Here is a 25,973-nt window from a genome sequence, read left to right on the forward strand (position 1 = left end):
CCGGTCCGGGAAGATCCCACATGCCGCGGAGCGGCTGGGCCCGTGAGCCATGGCCGCTGAGCCTGTGCGTCCGGAGCCTGTGCTCCGCAACGGGAGAGGCCACAACAGCGAGAGGCCCACGTACCGCCAAAAATAAATAAATAAACAAATAAATAAATAAATAAAAGGCATTAACCGGGAGAGGGAAACCAATTCAATAGCCATTTGGCAAATGGTTCAGTCTGTGCCATAGTTAGGGAATGAGCAAGACTGCAAGAAAAAAAAATGTGGCAATTAGAAAGGACACATTAGCTCTTAGTGAAAAAATTTTACCCAAATAGTGCTTCAATCAAGGAAAGAAATTGGTCTAAATGACAGATTTTTTTAAATGCAAGAATAGACATCTAAAAGGCAAAACTTGTAGATTAGAGAAGTAATAACATCCTACATCAAATGAGTTTTTGTTTCATAGTAACCTGCCTTCCATCATCCTAATATTTATTTGTTGTTGTTTGTTTTGTTTTTTGGCAAACATCCAGAAGCTTGAATTTGATAATATTCACACACTTCCAACACTGTTTCTGAAATTATTCAAGAACACAGCTGTCTATTCCCATTCTTTGAAACTAAAAGAGTTCCCACTCTGATTCAGCAAAGCTCAAACCATAACTGTCACAAAGTATGCTAGCCAATTGTTCCCTGACTCGGTTGCCAGGAAAAAACAGGAAATGAGCTCAAGATTACGGCAGTTGCTTTGCTGTTTCCTTTAAATCCCTCTGCCCACATCTTCTCCTCTTGCCCTGAGAGTTCCTTCTTCCCTCCATGTTTCATGGCATCAGGAGTCCTGGTCACTTCACCGTGGGTCCAGCTCCAGATTTCCAGGAAACCGGCCAGTAGGGAAGCCCAGGGCCATGTCTGACTCTCTACTTGTTGGTTTCCAGAGACATGTTGCACATTAAAGATAGACATTCTTTGACTCCTTTGGCTTTTGTTAGAAATCTATCAATTAATTTGTGGTTTTCTTTGCTCTCAACTATTTTGACTTTTGCCAAAACAGAGAAATGAGAGTCAACTTACAGGTGAGTTCAATGGCTCGCCGACAGAAGGACTTCTTTGCTATGTAACTGACAACCAATTCTGAATCCTCCTCTGTGAAGGCGCTCCTGGGTGAATAAGAACAGACATCTCACACAAGAAGCAGAAGGCTACCCAGGTTGGGGCTGGTTCCACAAGATGCTACTAAGCTGCTGCCTGTTAAAGGGGCTCTTCTAGTACAAAAACCTTTGTCACTGGGAGAAATAGGCTTCTTTCCTTAGATCCATTTTAGGCTTACCTGTCAATATCAAACAACCCTGTCTAGGAACCATCAAGAGCTGAGAACAACTGATAAGCTCCCAACGGCCAAAGCTGTAACAATTTGAGCAACACGATAAAGTCGTATTGGATTATAACCCAAAGTATAAAATGAATATCCATGAGTCCAGACTGATAATATATACACACACACACACACACGCATGTGTGTGTGTGTGTGTGTGTATGTGTATAAATAAATCAATTGGGGGAAACAGAGAAGTCTCCTGTGCAGAAGAATTCCAAATATTTTATATAGATACTCTGTCTTTAAAAGACGGGGGTAGCGTTAACTCCTTACCCTGTAAGTGTGAGCTGCATATACTGACTTGCTTCCTAAGAGTCCAGTATAAAAAGGGAGAAAAAATAACTATGGTAGAGAAATCAGGCAGACACCACCTCAGCCAGCTGATCAGGATCAACATCAACAGTGATAAGTCATGTTGACAGCGTGTATCCTTGATGTAATGGGATGAAGATGGCACTCTACCTCTGTAGTCTTCCACTCAATAACCTGTAACCCCCAGTCTAATCATGAGCAGAACATCACACAAATTCCAAGAGAGGGCATCCTACAAAATACCTGACCAGTACTCCCGGAAACTATCAAGTTCAACAAAACAAGGAAAGGCTGGGAAACTGCCATGGCCAAGAGGAGCCTAAGGAGACATGACAACAAAATGTAATGTGGTGTCCTGGATAGGACTCTGGGAAAGAAAAGGGATATTAGGCAAAAAGAAAGGAAATCTGAATAAAGTATGGACTTTGTTAATGATAATGTATTGATATTATTTGACTGACTGTAGCAAATATACTGTCCTAACATAAACTGTTAATAACAGGGGACCCTGGATGTGATGTATATGGAAAGTCTCTGTCCTACCCTCTCAATTTTTCTGTAAATTTAAAACTTCTCTGAAAAAGAAAACCTATTTTAAAAAATCCATTTAGTCACTGTTTTAGACTAATTGGTGGAAAGTACTATGAATTCATGAGTCTAAATTATAGACTTAACCTCACGTTATCTTGCATATATAGATTATTTTAAAAGAGAGAACACATTTAAAAAATAATATATTTGTATGCAAAGTAAAGAATTTGGAAGGATTTATGCCAAAATAGCAACTGAGACCAGGTAGAAACCCTGGAGTTACAGGTGGGTTTCACTTTCTACTTTCAACTATTCTATATAATTTGATTTAAAAAAAACCTATAAGAATGTTACTTTTATAAGTAGAAAATAAAGGTATTTTCATTAAAAAATGAACAAATGAAAGGTGTTTGTACAAAATGAACAAATGAATAGGGTGTTGCAGTGAAGACCCAAGGAAACTGACTTCAGTATAAAATAATGTAGAAACTAACCTGTGACCAACTTTTCACTTGTTTCCAGCTTCTGCTCAGCTTAATGGTTCTTGGAGATAATTTTATTTCTACATATTTGAAACAGTACTGGAATCTTATTAATATATCTGCTGTACTTTGCAGCCCCACTTTTTGGTAAGTTTTAAAACATTCAACATTAAACTTCTCCAAATTATTACAGCTAGGGTTGAATCAGATAATATCTAAGATCTATTTTGGTGGTAAGCTTTTGGGTTCTGTGGAGCCATGAGTTAGTGGAGGACTAGCTGATAAGAATGTTTTCACATGGAGCATTTTCTTCTGCATTTCTTAACTGCTAGACTATAAGCTACATGTGGGCAGCCCCATGCTTGTCTTGTTCATCTCTCTCCATCCAAACCCTAGAACAGGTTCTGTTTTTTGAACATTCCTTCCTTTCTGCACAGATTTGAAATGCACTCTTCATTGTATATTCTATTCCCACACACACATATGGGCACCCTGTGATGTCCATACACTGAGTTCTCACCAATACCTCACTGTTCTAATCATTTAACATGTTTTTATACCTAGTAGGATTAGCCCTCTCCACCCAAACTTTTGTGTTTTTCAAAACTGTCTTGGCTGTCTCTGCTCATTTACTCTTCAAGGTAAATTTTTTCTTTTTTTTTTTTTAAAGATTTTTTTGAGGTGGACCTTTTTTAAAGTCTTTATTGAATTTGTTACAACATTGCTTCTGTTTTATGTTTTGGCTTTTTGGCCACGAGGCATATGGGATCCTAGCTCCCTGACCAGGGATCGAACCTGCACCCCCTGCATTAAACCCACACCCCCTGCATTGGAAGGCGAAGTCTCAACCACTGGACTGCCAGGGAAGTCCCTCAGGTAAATTTTCAAATCAGCTTTTATCAACAATCCTGCAGCAATTTAGATGGTGGCTATATTGAATTTATGGTCAACTTGGGGAAAAATGATCTCTTGACAAAACTGAGCCTTCCCATCTATGAACATGGTACACATCTTTCCATTTATTTGAGTTGTCTTCTGGAATGTCAGTAAAGTTTAATAAGTTTTTCCACAAAGCTCTTGTACATATATTGGGTTTCTTCTTAGGAACATTACAGTTCTCGTGCTATTGTGGATGGGTTGTCATTCTAGCACTTTGACTTTAATGTATTTTAAAACCAGAATCAAAATATTTTCACAACATTTAATGTCCTAAAAAATCTTAAGTTTCCTCTTAAAGGAAAACAAGAAAGGCGGAAAGCAAGAAGGGACTTTGGAAGAAGTAAAAAGCTTTCACTATTGCCTGCCTTTGTGGCACTGGCCTAAGTAAGGAAGCTGCCTTCCCCCGGGGTGTGCATAATACAGGGACCCAGCTGGGTACCGGAGCTGGGCCAGCAGAAGAGGCATTAACGCTTGGCATAGCAACTTCATCGATACCACTGAGCAAAACATTTTAAACTGAGAAACTTACCCAAACTTTGTCTCCTGGAATCTTTTCCTGATGGCCAGAGATATATATAAAGTTAACCCAATCAAAACAAATCCACAAAAGCAGCCAAGGATGATGAGCACAGGATCTTTGTTGCCAGGTGCTGGGGTTGACGAGGGGGCAAAATCTACCCAACCTGGTAAAATACCAATAGAATCAATTCAAAACATCTCTTTGGGATTCGGAATAGTTGATTTACAATATTGGGGAACTCTCTTCATGTCAGTTACAAATGTATAAGCAATTGAAAAAATAGTAAAACTAATATTTAACTGGTACGCTCTAATTTAAAACTCTAGAAATACTGAGAATCAAAATGCTTTATTTCTTTGTAAAAAAAAGTATCAAGAGTAGTTTGAACACTGCTTGCCAGCTTCTAGCCATATAGCTTAGGATATAGAGAGAACGTATTTTCCATGCCCTGACAAATGTCATACTCCTTTCCAAGTTTGGATCAGCTTCCAATGTTTTATCCTTTGCGCTTTCAGTGTTGTAAAATACCTCTGTGAGTTCCTTTAATGCTGTGATGAGAAGGCAGAGATTTTGAGCTGCTGCTGAGGCATTTTCTTTTATTTTAAAAAATATTTATTTATTTATCTATTTACTTATTTGGCTGTGTCAGGTCTTAGTTGCGGCACGTGGGATCTTTTGTTGTGGCGCACGGGCTCTTTGTTGTGGTGTGCAGGCTTCTCTCTAGTTGTGGTGTGCACGGTCCAGAGTGCACGGCCTCAGTAGTTGCAGTGTACGGGCCCTCTAGCTGTGGCGCGCAGGCTCACTTTCCCCTCGGCATGTGGGATCTTAGTTCCCCAACCAGGGATCGAACCCGCGTTCCCTGCATTGGAAGGCGGATTCTTAACCACTGGACCGCCAGGGAAGTCCCTGCTGAGGCACTGTACGGTATGACAACCCTGCTTACAACCCAGTATGACAATTCAGAGTCTGGGCATTTTGATAAGGATCTGAGCTTAGGAGTCCTGCTGCAAGTTCCTGCTTTGCTTTTCCGGGGGCACCTTTTAAAATAACCATTTAGAGTTGAGCCCCTGAAAAGTTAAGTACAGGCGTGTTCTACCCTCTCTCTACCGCCTGCTCTGACGTGGGATGAAGGACCACCCTTGCCCTGGCTCTCCCACCTCCTCACCGCACACCCACATCTGGGATCTGTCATAGATCTTGTGACTCTGCTTCCTTTGTGTGGGTGTATTGAAACTGCACAATCAAAATGACCCCAGAGTTTTCACTTCCCCAAAGTGGGAGCTCAGATGCTGAGGGAACTATCTGCCCACCCCATGTGGGTGGTGTGTGCTCCTCATTCAGTGGGCCATTATCTGCATATTCTCAATTCAGTACATCAGCTTCGGGGCCCCTGACACACATGTGAAGACTGTGGCCAGTGTAACTTCCTCTGGGACATCTTTCTCCTTTTCAGCACAACCAGTTCACTCATGTGGGTAAGTCCACCTTCACTGAGTTCCCTGCCTGCACATCTCATGGACCAAATGGCCGCAGCATCAACATGCCCACAGTCAACTATTTCTTTCGTAATTCCACCCACATTCAATTCAAATTCCACTTCCAACACTATCACTTTTTCTTTCTTCTCTACATTTTCATCTTTGTTCACCAGCTCCGTCTCTCAATTATCTGCTTTTGTGAAATGTCATGTGGGTTCGCCCCTGCGAGACAAGGAAGTAACACAGCTCTATGCCTGTTAGATGCATGTGAGCTGAATAAGGAAAGCACGATGATCAACTACAGACTTTGAAAGAAGTGACCCAACTGGTCACAACCAAGATGCCCCTGTTATTTATGGAGTGATTTGTGCACTGAAGAGCTGGCGGTGAAGTTTATACAATTACTCACAGTTAATATATGCTGGCACCTTAAATTTGAACCATATTGTTGCGGAACAGGTATGATGTAACTAAACTGTGGTAACTGAAATGTATGCAGACAGGAACCATGCAAAACCAGGACTGCCAGAACAGTAAAGCTTTTCACAGTTTTGACAGTTTATTATGAATGAAGATGAAAGCTCTGTCATCTTAAACTCTTTTTTTAAAAAAATTGAAGAATAGGACTTCCCTGGCAGTCCAGTGGTTAAGACTCTGTGTTTCCTTCCACTGCAGAGGCCGTGGGTTCGATCCCTGGTCAGGGAACTAAGATCCTAGATCCCACGTGCCACAAGGTGCGGGGGAGAAAAAAAAAAAAAGAAGTATAGTTGATTTACAATGTTGTGTTAGTTTCTGGTGTACAGCAGAGTGATTCAGTTATATGTGTGTGTGTGTGTGTGTGTGTGTATATATATATAATATATATTCTTTTTCATATTTTTTTCCATTATGGTTTGTTAAAATATATTGAATATAGTTCCCTGTGCTACACAGTAGGACCTAATTGTTTATCCATTTTATACGTACTAGTTTGTATTTGCTAATCCCAAACTCCTAATTTATCCCTCCCCCACCCCCTTTCCCCTTTGGTAACCATAAGTTTGTTTTCTATGTCTGTGTTAAACTCTGATTTTTTTTTTTGTTTTTTTGCGGTACGCGGGCCTCTCACTGTTGTGGCGTCTCCCGTTGCGGAGCACAGGCTCCGGACGCGCAGGCTCAGTGGCCATGGCTCATGGGCCCAGCTGCTCCGCGGCATGTGGGATCTTCCCAGACCAGGGCACGAACCCGTGTCCCCTGCATCGGCAGGTGGACTCTCAACCACTGCGCCACCAGGGAAGCCCTAAGCTCTGATTTTCAACCTGTGCCTCTAGAATCAGAATCTCACTGTCCCTGAATTTCTGACAGGTAGGCGCGCCTTGTGTCCCCAACACCAATTACTAATGTTCCATTGGGACTGGGCTTATGGGCTATAGGAGCTGTAATATGGGTCCAATTTGGCACTAAAAGGGAGAACATATTTGAGGGTCACTGGGACAGACATAGGGGGACTCAATGGTCTGTTCCCAAGTCCTGTCTGCTACGGCTGCAAAGGCTATATATTTGACAAGAACTTGTAAATGCACAAATCATACCCATATAGATGGCTGCGTAGAGTTTATGGTAGCAGTTCATTACCAAACAGCCTAGGGCAGGTCAGAGTCAGAACAAAAGCGGCTGCCCTGGTCTACAGAAGCAAACACAGCATTTGGGCCACTTGGGGTACCACGGCATCACCCTGCTTAAGGCCACTCCAACAACAAGCAGAAGCCAGCACGCAGGGGTGGGCATTTAGCTGAGCGAGCCCAGCGCTGTGTAAAGATGGCTTCTGTAGGAAATGCTTCTTGTTCTGTATCAGTCAATCACAAAGCATGTTACCTAAGGTTTGAATGACTAATAACAGAGCAACCTGCACCGCTTAAAGCAAACAAACAGTGCCAATTATAGAGCGCTGAGGATTAGCCACACTGCCTATCCAAAATTCAGTCATGTAGTTTGGATGCATTTAAACTAAATTCAATACTATATATAAAACAGCTAACTAATAAGGACCTACCGTATAGCGCAGGGAACTCTACTCAATACTCTGTAATGACCTATGTGGGAAAAGAATCTAAAAAAGAGTGGATATATGTACATGTATAACTGACTGACCCTGCTGTACACCTGAAGCTAACACAACATTGTAAATCAATTATACTCTAATAAATGTTAAAGGCAAAACCAAAAAACCTAAATTCATTAAGTCCAGTCAAATTCTGGGTTCTGAAAGGGATGAATCTTCCTAGGAAGTTATTACACCGCATAGTAATAGTAGTGGGAAGACGCAAGGGTATCGACAGCTCTGTGATCGACTATCAACTATCCTCATCACTGCGAAATTTCCTTTTGGTCTTTATGTTTCATTCTTAAACAAGCCGTCCATGCCACAGGCTACTCTCTGGCCACCTGTGTGTTGCCCGGATGGATGTTCCGTCAGCCAGTCGGGCACCAGCTCTCACCGTGTGCAGGGACAAATATTTTCACTGGGTCACTGAAGGGCCCGACTCCCCCTTTGGTGATGGCTGCAATCCTCACGGTGCATGAGGCGTTGTGGACTTGAACAGAAAGCTGAGCAAGACTGTCATTCTGGCCGACCTCTTCTGACAGCTCTTTCTGGGGACAGAGAGGAAAGGAAAGGAAAGGAAACACTGAGGCACCAGGGGCCTTGTTGCCCGAGGGCAGTTCTTCCGAGGGAAGCTGCCCCACCCACATCCCAGGGGCAGCGGCTGTGTTTCCACAGCATCCCTTCCTCACTCAGGCCACAGCCAAGGGAGCCACTAGGCGGGCAGTGATGCAGGACAGGCTGGCAGCATCCTCAGGTCTTGGGGATCTGGGCCTACTAGGGTCGTGCGAACATGGTACTTAGAGGGGTCAGTGAAGAAACCTCTGGAAGAAACGGAACATGTGGCAGATGCACCCGAAGGCAAGAGCAGGACTGTCTCCTCGACACCCCCGCCCTCAGAATCCCCCGAGAACACTGCCCAGGAGCTGCCCTGAACCTTGACATGGACCACCTGCCAGCTTCCTTGAACCAGCACAAGTGGGCTCGCGTTCCTTGCAATTCTAAGAGTTGTGACTACAGTCTACATTTAGAAGGGCAATGACACTTTTTCTTCCAGCGACAAACACACAGTGTGCTCCATTTTCAAAAATCTGGCTTTACTTATTCTGTTTTAAAGCCATTGCTGCACAACTTGACCCATTAAAACATGGGGGATGGGGGAGATTTTTGAAAAAATAACCAGGGGAAAAAATACTTTCCCCTTTGTTTCCAAACCTTGACTATCATGGTGTTCTCTGGCCTGGGAAACTAATTTTGCGTTTGGGATTGGCTTTTCAGATAGGAACCATAGGGTTGGTGAAGGCTGAAATGTAGCACTAGGAACATGTCTTCAATTCTGAATTATGGACATATGTTTTCACAGAGAGATATCACACATGGAACACAGATATCATGGATCAGCAATGGATAGCAGGGGCCTGGTTTGGGTGGTAACTTCCTCCCCTGGTCACTCATGCTGGTCACCTCTCCCAGTGGTGCTGGGTGGAACCAGGTCAGCCCTTACGGAGAGGGCAGTCTCATCACTCATGACCAATGGGGGCACCTGGGTCAGCCACCTGGAGACTGTTTCTAATCTAAACAGGCAGTGACCATCAGGACCTAGAAACATCCCCAGACAAGGGATGAAAGGGAAAACTATGGTCTTCATTTTTTTTTTTTTTTTTCGGTTTTTTAACCCCATTGGACTCAGTGCCTAAAAGATTTGCCATAGATTTTTTGTTAATTAGGTAGACACATGAGTCATTTTTTTGGATATATCAAAGGCATTTTCTGTATGGCTAACCCAGTTTTGATTATGTGTTAGTTGGTCATTCTCTCTATAATTTGGGGAGGACAGAAAATCATCAAGTAGAGTAACTTCATTGTCAAAGCCTCACAGTCACGGAACCTGGACGGGCAGCTGAGAAGTACTGCATATACCCCACAGTTTAAAACCTAACAGCTCTTCAAAGTACAAAAGACTTCATGCCTGACAAGGAACATGGGGCCTGCTCCTGGTGTCATACATTTTGTCTGCAAAGATTCAAACGCAATACCTTGTTTATGAGAAAGACTATCTTAAAATAAGGGGACACACATGGTTTTGAAAGAATTCAATCCCAAAAAGAAGAGAAATCCTAACAAAACCAAAATTATCCTTTTGGAAATGAACATAAAAGCAGTTGATAACACCTATTCCCATAGGGCCTATAACTCCCTATGAAACCCAGAGGAGTTACTTTTTAATTTCCACCTCCTACTCTTTGAGTTAATAAATGTAAGGAGTTAATCTGTGAAGTGCTTGAAACAGTGCCTGACCCAGAGCAGGGGTTACCCAAGAGTCACAAGGGCTACCATCACAGTTGGCATTATCCTGAATCTTTTTTAAATTTAATTAACTAATTAATTTTACAAATTTATTTATTTATTTTTGGCTGCGTTGGGTCTTCATTGCTGTGCGCGGGCTTTCTCTAGTTGCGGTGAGCGGGGGCTACTCTTCGTTGCAGTGCGCGGGCTTCTCATTGTGGTGGCTTCTCTTATTGCGGAGCACGGGCTCTAGGCGCACGGGCTTCAGTAGTTGTGGCATGTGGGCTCAGTAGTTGTGGCTCACAGGCTCTAGAGCATAGGCTCAGTAGTTGCAGCGCATGGGTTTAGTGGCTCCGCGGCACATGGGATCTTTCCAGACCAGGGATCAAACCCGTGTCTCCTGGTTAAGGTGGATTCTTAACCACTGCGCCACCAGGAAAGTTCTAACCTGAACCTTGAAGCATGGAAATGATGCCAGCCACGGCTCACTGGGAACCCATTTTGGAAATACATAAAAAATCATCCTACTTTAGGGGTGGAATTGTAATCAGTGTTGAAGTAGTGATTAGAAAGATAAATGATAAACACTTAGTGGAGGTGTCCAATTTTCTCCAAGAATATCCTTAAATAGTAACCTCAAATTAAAACCTCAAATTTAAACATGATTCCCAATGTTAAAAATTGATGTAATTTATTCATACTGTTTTGATGCCAAATACGTAAAGAAAGGTGTGACCACATCCATATCCCCAAGTATTTTAGTTTTGATCTTGAAAGTTGGCAGAGATCCATCTAATTTCAGACAGCTGTAGGAGCCCCCCCTGCTCACCCCCTGTGTGTTATCTCTCTTGCTCTCAGGGTGCAGACCGCCGAAGGAGGGGTCATCTCATTGGCACAATGTAGTCTGGCCACAGGACATAGGTCATGGGTCAGCTGCACATTTCTCATTTACTGAGCTTTCAATTTCACCAACACAGGCCCATATCTCTAAGAACTTAAAACCTAAAGGCATTGTCAGGTAATGAAATCAGTTTGACTACAACTTTACTTACATAGAAAACGTATGGACCTTGCCTGTTGGGGAAAGTAATAGCACATCTTTGGAAACACAGTTTCTTTTTTCTCATTGTGTGGCTTCAGTATTGGTCAGGGCAACTGGATATCTGTTTTCACTTATCAAAAAGACCTTAATATCTCCAACTCTGTAAGAATTCACAACCCCATAATTTGTAACTGTAATTAAGAATATAGGTAATTCCCTGGCGGTCCAGTGGTTGGGACTCTGCACTTTCAGTGCCGAGGGCCTGGGTTCAATCCCTGGTTGGGGAACTAAGATCCTGCAAGCCATGCAGCACAGCCAAAAAAGAAAAAAGAGTATGGCCCATTTCAAAATTACTAAGGGGGAGACTGGTTCAAGATGGCGGACTAGAAATAGGTGCACTCACTCCCTCTTGCAAGAGCACCAGAATCACAACTAACTGCTAAACAATCACTGGCAGGAAGACACTGGAAGTCACCAAAAAAGACACCCCACATCCAAAGACAAAGAAGAAGCCATAATGAGATGGCAGCAGGGTCGCAATCACAATCAAATCAAATCCCATAACCGCTGCGTGAGTGACTCACAAACTGGAGAACGCTTATAGCACAAAAGTCCACCCACTGGAGTGAAGGTTCTGAGCCCCACATCAGGCTTCCCAACATGGGGGTCCGGCAACAGAGGGGGAAATCCTAGAGAATCAGACTTTGAAGGCCAGCGGGATTTGACTGCAGGACTTCGACAGGACTGGGTGAAACAGAGACTCCGCTCTTGGAGGGCACACAAAAGTGCACATCAGGACCCAGGGGGAAGGAGCAGTGACCCCATAGGAGACTGAACCAGACCTACCTGCTAGTGTTGGAGGGTCTCCTGCAGAGGCGGGGGGTGGCTGTGGCTCACCATGGGGACAAGGACACTGGCAGCAGAAGTTCTGGGAAGTATTCCTTGGTATGAGCCCTCCCAGAGTCCACCATTAGCCCCACCAAAGAGCCTGTAGCCTCCGGTGCTGGGTCACCTCAGGCCAAACAACCAACAGGGAGGGAACTCAGCCCCACCCATCAGCAGTCAAGCGGATTAAAGTTTTACTGAGCTCTGCCCACCAGAGCAACACCTAGCTATACCCACCACCAGTCCCTCCCATCAGGAAGCTTGCACAAGCCTCTTTGATAGCCTCACCCACCAGAGGGCAGACAGCAAAAGCAAGAAGAACTACAATCCTGCAGCCTGTGGAAGGAAAACCACATTCACAGAAAGACAGACAAAATGAAAAGGCAGAGGACTATGTACCAGATGAAGGAATAAGATAAAACCCCAGAAAAACAACTAAATGAAGTCTACCTTCCAGAAAAAGAATTCAAAATAATGATAGTGAAGATGATCCGGGACCTTGGAAAAAGGATGGAGGCAAAACTCGAGAAGATGCAAGAAATGTTTAACAAAGACATAGAAGAATTAAAGAACAAACACCTAGAAGAATTAAAGAACAAACAAACAGAGATGAATAGTACAATAACTGAAATGAAAAATACACTAGAAGGAATCAGTAGCAGAATAACTGAGGCAGAAGAATGGATAAGTGAGCCAGAAGACAGATTGGTGGAATTCACTGCTGCGGAACAGAATAAAGAAAAAAGAATGAAAAGAAATGAAGACAGCCTAAGAGACCTCTGGGACAACATTAAACACACCAACATTCACATTATAGGGGTCCCAGAAGGAGAAGAGACAGAAAAAATATTTGAAGAGATTATAGTTGAAAACTTCCTTAACACAGGAAAGGAAACAGCCACCCAAGTCCAGGAAGCACAGAGAGTCCCAGGAAGGACAAACCCAAACAGAAACAAAATGAGACACACAGTAATCAAACTGACAAAAATTAAAGACAAAGAAAAAATATTAAAAGTAACAAGGGAAAAAGGACAAATAACATACAAGGGAACTCCCATAATGTTAACAGCTGATTTCTCAGCAGAAACTCTACAAGCCAGAAGGGAGTGGCACGATATATTTAAAGTGATGAAAGGGAAGAACCTACAACCAAGATTACTCTGCCAGGCAAGGATGTCATTCAGATTTGACAGAGAAATCAAAGCTTTACAGACAAGCAAAAGCTAAGAGAATTCAGCACCACCAAACCAGCTCTACAACAAATGCTAAAGGAACTTCTCTAAGTGGGAAACACAAGAGAAGAAAAGGACCTACAAAAAGCAAACCCAAAACAATTAAGAAAATAGTAATAGGAACATACATATCGATAATTACCTTAAATGTGAATGGATTAAATACTCCAACAAAACATACAGGCTTGTTGAATGGATACAAAAACAAGACCCATATATATGCTGTCTACACAAGACCCACTTCAGACCTAGGCACACATACAGACTGAAAGTGAGGGGATGATGAAAGATATTCCATGCAAATGGAAATCAAAGGAAAGCTGGAGTAGCAATACTCAGATCAAATAAAATAGACTTTAAAATAAAGAATGTTACAAGAGACAAGGAAGTGGTTTCCCTGGTGGTGCAGTGGTTAAGAATCTGCCTGCCAATGAAGGGGACACAGGTTCGAGCCCTGGTCCGGGAAGATCCCACAAGCCACGGAGCAACAAAGCCCGTGCGCCACAACTACTGAGCCTGCACTCTACAGCCCATGAGCCACAACTATTGAAGCCCGCATACCCAGAGTCTATGCTCCGCAACAAGAGAAGCCAGTGCAATGAGAAGCCTGTGCACCGCAACAAAGAGTAGCCCCTGCTCGCCACAACTAGAGAAAGCCCGCGCACTGCAATGAAGACCCAATGCAGCCAAAAATAAAATAAATAAATTAAAAAAAATAAAAGACAAGGAAGGACGCTACATAAAGATCAAGGGATCAATCCTATAATATGTAACAATTATAAATATATATGTACCCAACATAAGAGCACCTCAATACATAAGGCAAATGCCAACAGCTATAAAAGAGGAAATCAACAGTAACACAATAATAGTGGGGGACTTTAACACCTCATTTACACCAATGGACAGATTATCTAGACAGAAAATTAGTAAGGAAACACAAGCTTTAAATGACACAGTAGACCAGAGAGATTTAATTGATATTTATAGGACATTCCAAAAACAGCAGATTACACTTTCTTCTCAAGTGCACATGGAACATTCTCTAGTATAGATCACACCCTGGGCCACAAATCAAGCCTAGGTAAATTTAAGAAAATTGAAATCACGTCAAGCATCTTTTCTGACCACAATGCTATGAGATTAGAAATCAATTACAGGGGAAAAAAATGTAAAAAACAAACACATGGAGGCTAAACAATATGTTACTAACTAACCAAGAGATCACTGAAGAAATCAAGAAATGACCACATGATCCAAAACCTATGGGATGCAGCAAAAGCAGTTCTGACAGGGAAGTTTATAGCAATACAAGCCTACCTCAAGAAACAAGAAAAATCTCAAATAAACAATCTAACCTTACACCCAAAGGAATTAGAGGAAGAAGAACAAACAAAACCCAAAGTTAGTAGAAGGTAAGAAATCATAAAGATCAGAGGAGAGGGGCTTCCCTGGTGGCGCAGTGGTTGAGAGTCCGCCTGCCGATGCAGGGGACACGGGTTTGTGCCCCGGTCTGGGAGGATCCCACATGCCGCGGAGCGGCTGGGCCCGCGAGCCATGGCTGTTGAGCCTGCGCGTCCGGAGCCTGTGCTCCGCAACGGGAGAGGCCACAACAGTGAGAGGCCCGCATACCGCAAAAAAAAAAAAAAAAAGATCAGAGGAGAAATAAATGAAATAGAAACAAAGAAAACAATAGCAAAGATCAATAAAACTAAAAGCTGATTCTTTGAGGAGATAAACAAAATTGAAAAACCTCTTGCCAGACTCATCACGAAAAAGAGGGAGCAGACTTAAGTCAATAAAATTAGAAATGAAAAAGGAGAAGTTACAACAGACACCGCAGAAATACAAAGCATCCTAAGAGACTACTACAAGCAACACTCTGCCAATAAAATGGACAACCTGGAAGAAATGGACAAATTCTTAGAAAGGTATAACTTTCCAAGACTGAACCAGGAAGAAATAGAACATATGAACAGACCAATCACAAGTAATTAAATTGAAACTGTGATTAAAAATCTCCCAACAAACAAAAGTCCAGGACCAGATGGCTTCACAGGTAAATTCTACCAAACATTCAGAGAAGAGCTAACACACATTCTTCTCAAGCTCTTCCAAAAAGTTTCAGAGGAAGGAACACTCCCAAACTCATTCTACAAGGCCACCATCACCCTGATACCAAAAGCAGACAAAGATACCACAAAAAAAAGAAAATTACAGACCAATAACACTGATGAATATAGACGCAAAAATCCTCAACCAAATACTAGCAAACAGAATCCAACAACACATTAAAAGGATCATACACCATGATCAAGTGGGATTTATCCTAGGGATTCAAGGATTCTTCAATATACACAAAGCAATCAATGTGATAAACCATATTAACAAATTGAAGAATAAAAACCATATGATCATCTCAACAGATGCAGAAAAAGCTTTTGACAAAATTCAACACCCATTTATGATAAAAACTCTCCAGAAAGTGGGCATCAAGGGAACCTACCTCAACATAATAAAGGCCATATACAACAAACCCACAGCAAACATCATTCTCAATGGTGAAAAACTGAAAGCATTTCCTCTAAGATCAAGACAAGGATGTCCACTCTCGCCACTATTATTCAATATAGTTTTGGAAGTCCTAGCCATGGCAATCAGAGAAGAAAAAGAAATAAAAGGAATACAAATTGGAAAAGAAGAAGTAAACCTGTCACTGTTTGCAGATGACACGATACTATACATAGATGATTCTAAAGATGCCACCAGAAAACTACTAGAGCTAATGAATGAATTTGGTAAAGTTGCAGGATACAAAATTAATGCACAGAAATCTCTTGCAATCCTCTACACTAACAACAAAAGATCAGAAAGAGAAATCAAGGAAACAATCTCCTTCACCACTGCAACAAAAAGAATAAAATACCTAGGAATAAACCTACCTAAGGAGGTAAAAGACCTGTACTCAGGAAACTATAAGACACTGATGAAAGAAATCAGAGATGACACAAACAGATGGAGAGATATACCATGTTCTTGGATTGGAAGAATCAATATTGTGAAGATGACTATACTACCCAAAGCAATCTACAGATTCAATGCAATCCCTATTAAATTACCAATGGCATTTTTTACAGAACTAGAACAAAAGATCTTAAAATTTGTATGGAGACACAAAAGACCCCAAATAGCCAAAGCAATCTTGAGAGAAAAAAACAGAGCTGGAGTAATCAGACTCCCTGACTGCAGACTATACTACAAAGCTATAGTAATCAAGACACTATGGTACTGGCACAAAAACATAAATATAGATCAATGCAACAGGATAAAAAGCCCAGAGATAAACCCACGCACCTCTGGACAACTAATCTATGACAAAGGAGGCAAGGATATACAATGGAGAAAAGACAGTCTCTTCAATAAGTGATGCTGGGAAAACTGGACAGCTACATGTAAAAGAATGAAATTAGAACACTCCCTAACACCATACACACAAAAAAACTCAAAGTAGATTAAAGACCTAAATGTAAGACCGGACACTACAAAACTCTTAGAGGAAAACATAGGAAGATCACTCTTTGACATAAATCACAGCAAGATCTCTTTTGACCCACCTCCCAGAGTAATGGAAATAAAAACAAAAATAAACAAATGGGACCTAATGAAACTTAAAATCTTTTGCACAGCAAAGGAAACTATAAACAAGATGAAAAGATAACCCTCAGAATGGGAGAAAATATTTGCAAACGAATCAAGGGACAAAGGATTAATCTCCAAAATATAACAGCTCATGCAGCTCAATGTTAAAAAAAGAAACAACCCAATCTAAAAATGCGCAGAAGAGCTAAACAGACATTTCTCCAAAGAAGACATACAGATGGCCAAGAGGCACATGAAAAGCTGCTCAACATCACTAATTATTAGAGAAATGCAAATCAAAACTACAATGAGGTATCACCTCACACTGCTTGGAATGGACATCTTCAGAAAATCTACAAACAGTAAATGCTGGAGAGGGTGTGGAGAAAAGGGAACCCTCTTGCACTGTTGGTGGGAATGTAAATTGATACAGCCACTATGGAGAACAGTATGGAGGTTCCTTAAAAAACTAAAAATAGAATTACCATATGACCCAGCAATTCCCCTACTGGGCATATACCCAGAGACAACCATAATTCAAAAAGACACATGCACCCCAATGTTCACTGCAGCACTATTTACAATAGCCAGGTCATGGAAGCAACCTAAATGACCATCGACAGACGAATGGATAAAGAAGATGTGGTACATATATACAATGGAATATTACTCAGCTATAAAAAGGAACGAAATTGGGTCCATTGTAGAGATGTGGTTGGACCTAGAGAGTGTCATACAGAGTGAAGTAAGTCAGAAAGAGAAAAACAAATATCGTATATTAACACATATATGTGGAATCAAGAAAAATGGTACAGATGTACCGGTTTGCAGGGCAGAAATAGAGACGCAGATGTAGAGAACAAACGTATGGACACCGAGGGGGCGAAAGCGGGGGTGGTGCTGGTGGTGTGATGAATTGGGAGATTGGGATTGACATTTACACTAATATGTATAAAATAGATACTTAATAAGAATCTGCTGTATTAAAAAAATAAAATGAAATCCAAAAATAAATAAATAAATCAAATTACTTAGGCTAAAAAAAAAAAAGAAAAGAAGAATATGGCCCATTTTATTACCTCAAAGAAAAGTAACCTTCAATAGGGAAAGAGCTACCCCATGCGACAACAAACTTGTTCAAAAGGGCTTCAAATGCACAATCATCAGTGTAAAACCCTCACATCTTACTCTTGAAACCTGTCCTGTTTTCACTTCTTTCTGCTAAGAGGCCGTGCTGTGGAATTTGAACAAGAGACACTGTACTGTGAAGAAAGCCAAGGGCATCTGGAGAAGAGTAGTGGGGTTCTGAAAAGCGTTGGCTTTGGAGTCAGTCAGACCTGGGTTCTTATTTCAGTGCTGCAATTCTAAGCTGTGTGACTCTGGGTAGGTTACTCAATGTTTCTGAGTTTCAGTTTCCTCAAATGAAAATTGAGAAAATAGTATCTTTCTCACAGCGTTTTTGTAAGGGTTAAATGAGGCCTTTTATGTAAAACGCTTGGCACAGGGTCTGTAAGTAATCAACACTGTAAGTAGCTGATGATGGTTATTATTATTCCTACATTCCTATAGCACCTGTAAGGTGCTGTATTTTGATCTTGTTTCCCTATAACTGTAAGGCTCTAGGATAGAACTGAGCAAGTAGTATCTTTCAAGTCTTGATGCACTAGAGAAAATAATCAAGGCTGTCTAGTTCCCAAACCAAGAATTTTATTTGACCCATTCATGGAGTTGCTCTTCACTGTAGCTTTCTCTTCCAGGCAAAAGGTACCATCCTTGATGGATCCTTGGGTTTCAGAAATGTTTCAGACCCCTGTCTAGCCTGTCTCACAAGAACCTCACCTGTTCTTTTTACCTTAAAATCACACTAGCTCGCATGCTCTGCCCTCCTGTGACAGTGAGAAACGAGGAAAGGGAAGAGGCAGTGGGCACATCTACCCTCCAGGCATGCAGCTTGCTAGCAGGCAGGGGTCTGGGCCCAAGGAAGGAAGCCTTGAGTGCACTGTGGCTTCCCTGTGTCTTTAAAGAAACTGGTTCTACATGTCATGTCTCTTGGCCCATCATAATCAGCTATGAAACTTCCTTCTGATCAAAAATCTCCACCCTTTCCAAACACAGTTAAACCAGCATTAGAGCCCCAATCCCAAAACAATGAGCTCTACAAGAATGACACGTATAAAAATGAGTCTCTGTCTAAGGTTCGGGCAAATCTCGGTCAAAGGTAAACAGATTTATTTATTGCAGAACACTGGAGAACCTTGAACTTGCCAGTATACACTATGAGTCTTCCAGAAGCGGGTATAATACACAGTATTTTATAAACTTATCTGCTTACTGAATTCTCACAGGTCTACTGACACTTTATGGGAATGGGACAAGAAATACCAGTCCACACTCATCAAAAGACTGTACCATTCAGAGAGAGAAATTCTCCTGCTGGTTTAGATGTCTGTCAGGTCCATACATCAAGTTCATAGTGCTATAAATGCCTACAAAGCAAGTTTAACGTCCTGTGTTCAGGTGGTACAAAGATGAGCAAGGCACAGCTCCAATTTCAAGGAGAACAGATTTTACTGGATCCTGACCTTTGTATTTTAAGCTTTGATTTGGAAGGCAAGGGATAGCAAGAAAAAGAGAGCAAAAACACTGATGACTTCATCAAGATACAGTAAATGTCCGTACAGTAAATACCAGGAGTTTCTTAGTCTGAAAGTGACACAATAGTTGTAGGATACTGAAGGTACAAATTTTGAACACTAAATTTCCAGCAAACTTTAATAACCCACCCAAGGACTACTTCAAGAATATTCTGAAATTCCATACAAAAAACCTTCCCTTATTAGAGTAATAAATAAGAATATCTTCCAAAAATATCCAATTTCATCACCTTACATAAAGAAGATGTAGTCTTAGTAACAGTTTTCTTTCTTTTTAAAAAATATTTATTTTATTTTTATTTATTTGGCTGCACTGGGTCTTAGTTGCTGTGTGCGGGATCTAGTTCCCTGACCAGGGATCAAACCCAGGCCCCCTGCATTGGGAGCGCGGAGTCTTCACTGCTGGACCACCAGGGAAGTCCCTAGTAACAGTTTTAAAATGAAAATGAAAGGTCGATTTCGAGAGGAAGTTGTGTCTAACTCTTGCCCTTCGGCAAACAAGGGAGTTTAGGGAACCGAAGTGCTGGGTACAGAGGTTATTTCAAGCTTCACTTTGGAAGGGGGTTTTAGGCCCCTCCCGGGCTGAGCTTCTCTCCAAGTGTTCTTATTTGTCTCCAGCTGCGGTTGGTGAGCTGGGAGCTTAGCTGCCTCAGAGAATGTTACCCAAAGTAAAGTGAGCCACTAAGTCTTCTGTTGTCACGAGACTGTCGTGATGCACAGAGGACACATGAGCACAATGCCAATGACCTTCCTGCTGGGATGAGCTAGCGTCTCCAAGGAGGTGATGACTGGAGAGGTCACAGCCCTAACTGTGGCGGTATTGTCCTCGCTACAGAGGGGAGCATTCTGAACAAAGGGCAGAGGGAATGCAAGGCTGGGTGTTAATGGCACTTGTGTGTTACGCTCCTTGGCCACGTCATGTCCTCTGTAAGTAAGGCTTTCATCACTCCTGTCCTTCAGCACGCCTCTGCTGCAGGGGTCCCCCCTGAAGAAGTATCTTTCACCCCCACCAGGGGAGAAGGAGAAAGGATGACCTGCAGCTCTTTAAAGAAACTGGTTTGTTCCTACATCACTCAAGTGTCTGCTGAGAATCACTATCTTCCGCCAACCAAAGTTCCTCCTGACTCAGAAAGCAATCACTGGACCCTTATGTATCTCTACTAAGAATATAGTATTGTGAGCAGGAGCCATCCTCTAAGAGAGGCCCTTGATTCCCCTGACTCGACAGTGTGCAAACGTGATCAACAGGCCGCTTGCACACGTGCTCTGAGACAAAAGACCAGGAGGTGAGAGACTTCTTATCTCATAGCTGCAACTCTCTTAAGCAGGGTTTTGACTGGTACAAAGAGCATCCTTTTATATCTACTATGAGGCAGAACAAACCATGGATTTCTAAGCTCTCTTCCTTTTCCATCACTACTGCTTCCGACAGTCTGCTTCCTGATAGGTAAACTGAGGCAGGAAAAGAAAAAAAAAATTCAAATTGTTCTTTTGGAAGACAGCAGTTTTGGTAAAAGCTGGGTGATACGAGGTTAAACGTGACCGACACAAAGCCTGGACATCATGGGTCAGTGCAGCTGTTCACCCCTTTCCTCTCTCGTGCCAAGAAATTGTAACTTTCCTGAGATTCTCCCTACAGATGCCATGAGGATGCTGAAGTCTGACCTATCACCAGGGTTAGATCCATGAGGACTGTAACAACACAAAAGAAGCATGCTTTCCGCAATGGCGGTAAAGAAGAGACAGTCGTGAGGATAGAGCCAGTGCGTCTGCTCTTCTACAGATCCTCTGTGTCATGAAAAGTCAGTGTCACCTCAACCCTCTTCCTTTCTCAACTGGGAAAGGGGCCTGTCTGGGAGCTGCCCACCTAACCACAGTCAGCTGTCCCCCTCACCACTTCTGTCTTGGGTCCGATGTTCCCACCATCTTTAGACCTCTCGGCAATCAAAATCAGATGGCCCTCTGGGCTTGACTGGAGTCACATCTAACAAAGCTGTGCTATACAGTACGTCCTACAGGGCTGTGCCAATCCACCTGCTGGCCTGCTCGACCCTCTCCTTCGGGGTCTAGTTTCTGTTGCCATCCGCTATGAGGCTGGGGGTCTTCCCTGACAATCATCTTCTGGAATTTCCAAGAGGTTATGAATTGCAGGACTGCTAAGCCCGGTAAACCCTCTGAGTAGTTCACACTGCCTTCCTCAAAGAGCCTAAGTTCCCTGAAGGCAAGAATCAGGGGACAACAGAGGATGAGCTCTATTCACATTGACTAATGAAATAAATGAATGAAGAGTGAGTGAGGAAAGCCCCAAAGATTTCTTGGAATTCTGTAACTTTTCAGGCACTTCTAATTTTTACTACATTGTTTATCTCCCACTGAAAGGTGCCTTGCCTAACCCAATAATATCAGGCCTTTTCACGACAAAAGGAAAGCTCCTAAAGCAGTATTAAATCAGCAAATCCAAGAAGACAAGTGCACTCTGTTGAAGTTCAGACTTACAGACGTCTCTGCATTCTGCCACACGTGAGAGATCCGGTAGCCCACCAGTTCCCCATCCTGCCGCTTAATTGGAGGCTTGATCCATTTGACATCCACCTTGTTGCTAGACTCATTCAGAAACATAGTGACATTCAGAGGCGCTACTGACGGGGCTACAAAAGAGAAAGGAGAGAAGGATGAGGAAGTACAAAGAAAGGCACATAGTGGGTCATTCTCTTCTTGGTTTCTGTACGTTTGGTGTTTTAATTTTCTATGAAAAGCACTCAAATGAGACTGAGATTAATAGTGGACTTTCATACATTTCTATGAAGATTTATTAAGATATTATATGTAAGTGCTTAGCACAGTGTCTAGTTCATTGTAGGCACTCAGAAAATGTTAGTTCTTCTCATTTTCCAATGCTTCCTTCATGATAAAATCTCTTCGATGTCACATTAAAAAAAAATAGTGGGGGCCTCCCTGGTGGCGCAGTGGTTGAGAGTCCGCCTGCCGATGCAGGGGATACGGGTTCGTGCCCCGGTCTGGGAGGATCCCATATGCTGCGGAGCGGCTGGGCCCGTGAGCCATGGCCGCTGAGCCTGCGCATCCGGAGCCTGTGCCCCGCAACGGGAGAGGCCACAACAGTGAGAGGCCCGCGTACCGCAAAAAAAAAAAAAAAAAAAAAAATAGTGGACTTTCACCTTCTTTTCAATCGAGGACCATTAAGATATCATGAGTTTAACAAAGTAAGCTTTGTGTCTAAGATTCCAAACAAAATGATCCCTGCATTTCCTCAAGATGTTTAGGGACAGGCTGGTAAGCAAAGCAGTCCGAGCAAGAAATAGGAAATGCAGAAATAGGTTTTGTCTTGTTGCGTATAATCTTTGCTCTTTTTAGGCTCTGTGAGCTCTGAAATATATTTTTGGGTTACTTTAGTGTGTTTGACAAGACAGCTTGATATTTCTATCAAACAAATGACTTTCATAGTGCAACCATCTTTGTAAGAACCACTCAAATAAAATTCTCTTAAAAAGGCCACACACACACAAAAAGTAAGTGCTATGGACCTAGAGATGATCATACTAAGTGAAGTCAGACAGAGAAAGACAAATATAATATGATATCACTTATATGTGGAATCTTAAAAAATGATACAAATGAACTTATTTATAAAACAGAAACCGACTCACAGACAGAAAACAGACATATGGTTACCAAAGGGGAAAGGAGCGGGGAGGGATAAATTAAGAGTTTGCGATTAACAGATACAACCTACTATATGTAATATAGATAAACAACAAGGACCTACTATATAGCACAGGGAACTATATTCAATATCTTGTAATAAACTATAATGGAAAAGAATCTGAAGAAGAATATATAACTGAATCACTTTGCTGCACACCTGAAACTAACACAACATTGTAAATCAACTCTACTTCAATAAAAGTTTTTTTTAAAAAGTAAGCCCTTTCCAAACTAAAACAACAAGAAGTGGAAGAGAGGGAAGGAGGTAGGTAGAGCTCACGGATTCCTCTTGGGGAAGCAAAACACACACAACTCCAAGAGGATTCTCCAGTAGACACCTGTGCAGCAATAGGTCAAGAAGGCCAGCTGGGGATCAGTTCTATGTCATTTGAGCTGTACAAGGCAGGGAACACTGCTGATCTCAGAAGGAAGCCATGTTTTAAAGTCCAGAGCCAGGTTACTAATGATCTGAACAGAGCTAATCAGTGAATAAATTTAAATATGTATGTGTATGTGTGCGTGTGTGTGTGTGTGTGAGTGTGTGTGTGTGTGTAAGACACCTCATGAATGAAGATCAGAGGGTCAAATACTATTTGCTGGGTTAGGTGACAAACTGTAGAATTTAGCACTGGTTTTCACTCTCTGGTTTATAGTAAATTCTACACAAGCCACATAACCACTTTATGTCAAAATGTCTATATACAAGGATAATAAAAGTTAACGCACTTTTTAGAAAAAGTATGTATATGGGTACAGTAAGTGTACAAAATAATTTGGGAAACAAGTCAAGATCACAACTACATTTTTTTTGAGAGGGAAGAACTTGACTGTAGCTATTAAAACTGAAAAAAATATGCCTCTTGACCAATATTTTCTTTCCATGAATTTAATCTAGAAAAATTCTCCTGTAGGTAGTGTTATATTCATTGAAGCATAATAGTGACAGAAAGGAATAAATGTAATGTTCAGTGAATAATTACGATATAATAAATTCTGATAATTTTCCAATGGAATACTCACTACCCCACACTGAAAAGAATTTGCGAGACCATGTAAATTGATATGAAAGAATATCTAATGGTGGGGGGGTGAAGAAAACTGCCAAAAAGTACGTATCAATGATCCATTTTAGAAATTAAAAGATAAGTATTTTACACATAGGAAGAGTAAATATGCAATAATATACACCAAACTGTTGTTGTGTTTGTATTTAGGGGAGATTAAATTGTATATTTCTGATATATCTGAAAGGGAAACAAAAGGGCACTATAACCTCTTTGTCTCTGCTGATTCCAGGAGCAGTAATAATGAAGTTAGAGCAAATTTCAGCTTAGGAAATATATAGCTAAAGCTGTACCTATAAAACAAGTCACACAGTAGAATTTACAGGGAAACATGGCTGACTCAACATGTCTTTATGTCTACTCCCTCCTAAAACCCTTCTATGATGACAATAAGAAATTTGAAACAGTATAAACTCACAGGGTACAGAGTAGTCAAGAGTGGAAGAGAAATGCCAACATACATAGGAAAGCTGAAAAGCAGAGTAAGAAGGTGTAATTAACACAGTAAACTGATTCTCCCCAAAGAACCACAGAGAGGCTCAGAAGCGGAGGGCCAAGGGACCAGAGTGGGGACTAAAACTGGAAGATTGAAAGTCTGATCAGGAAGTAGCCCTCGAGATCCTTCTAACCTATTCCCACACACAGCTGGCAGGTATCCCTCAAAGTCCCACAGGAGACAGGATGCTTTCTTCTCTGAACTGAAAAGCTACTGGACTTGGGGCACCAGTAGAATGGAGGCACGATGAGGGGCCGACAACTAGGGAAATAAATGGAAGTTCATACACTGACTGAGGGGGACTCCACCTCTGGCTCCTCCCCACCTGATCTTAGTGCATCAGCAGCTGTGTTCATATCCCTGAGGCAGCAAACAGGAGACTCATTTCTAGAGGAAGTAAGTGGCTCCAGGGGAAAGAAAGCCAATATTGACACTTGGGGGTATCCAAACTAAAACACTTAGGTCGCTGCCCAATCACCTGACGGTGAAGCCTACAAGCCCCACCCACACTCACAGAGCTTCCCATCAATCGCTGGTTCTTCACTCTTCAATAGGAGAGACAGTGGAAGATGAGAAGAGGCTGGGGAGGCCTTCTTCATGAATGTCAGGGACCCGAACAAAACACCGGACAGAGCACGCAGAGGAGGCAGAGACAATGTAGGGAACTAGAGAAAACTAAAACACAGACAAACAACACCAATCATTAATATACCCGAAGACAAGAAAAGGCTCTCATAATTGAGAACTGGAAAAAACTGTCAATGAAAAATAAAATTATTCTTATATATTGCATTGCCAATTTCAATGAAGTATTCAACAGAAGAATTAGAAGATAAATCAAGTAAATCTCCAGAAGAAAAGTAGAATAAAAATTTTTAAAAGGAGGCCAATTTGAGGTAAAAAAAAAATGGAGGAAGCAATTAAAGAGTTTCAACAAATGTCTAATACAGTTATCTGGAAAGAAAAATAGAAGAACATTTTTAAAGGAAAAAATGTATAAGAAAAAGTCTCAAAACCAAAGCATTTGCATTCCTAGATGGAATGCCTATGATGATGAATGAAACAAATCCCACATCACAGCTCATGACAGCACCATGATTAAAGAGAAAAGATATTAAAAAAATATTAAAACTAAAAAACAGTTCACCTAGAAAACTCAAGTTATCAAAATTCTCTACAATGACACATGAAGCTAAAAAGCAATGCAGAAATACTTTTAAAATTTTGAGGGAAAATCATTTCCAACCTAA

General features: G+C 41.7%; 1 protein-coding gene across 1 annotated transcript in view; it reads right to left on the reverse strand.

Moving 5' to 3' along the window:
- Positions 1 to 25,973, reverse strand: part of MERTK (MER proto-oncogene, tyrosine kinase) — a 117,297-nt gene that overhangs the window by 25,709 nt on the left and 65,615 nt on the right. The window contains exons 8-11 of the mRNA XM_081254357.1: positions 21,937 to 22,088; positions 8,100 to 8,253; positions 4,154 to 4,307; positions 1,057 to 1,142 (exon numbers count right to left, since the gene is read on the reverse strand). Coding sequence (XP_081110483.1) covers positions 1,057 to 1,142; positions 4,154 to 4,307; positions 8,100 to 8,253; positions 21,937 to 22,088 — 546 coding nt within the window. The remainder of the gene's footprint in view (positions 1 to 1,056; positions 1,143 to 4,153; positions 4,308 to 8,099; positions 8,254 to 21,936; positions 22,089 to 25,973) is intronic.

The sequence above is a fragment of the Mesoplodon bidens genome (genome assembly GCF_964165515.1).
Source record: "Mesoplodon bidens genome assembly, chromosome: 14".
Lineage (NCBI taxonomy): Eukaryota > Metazoa > Chordata > Mammalia > Artiodactyla > Ziphiidae > Mesoplodon > Mesoplodon bidens.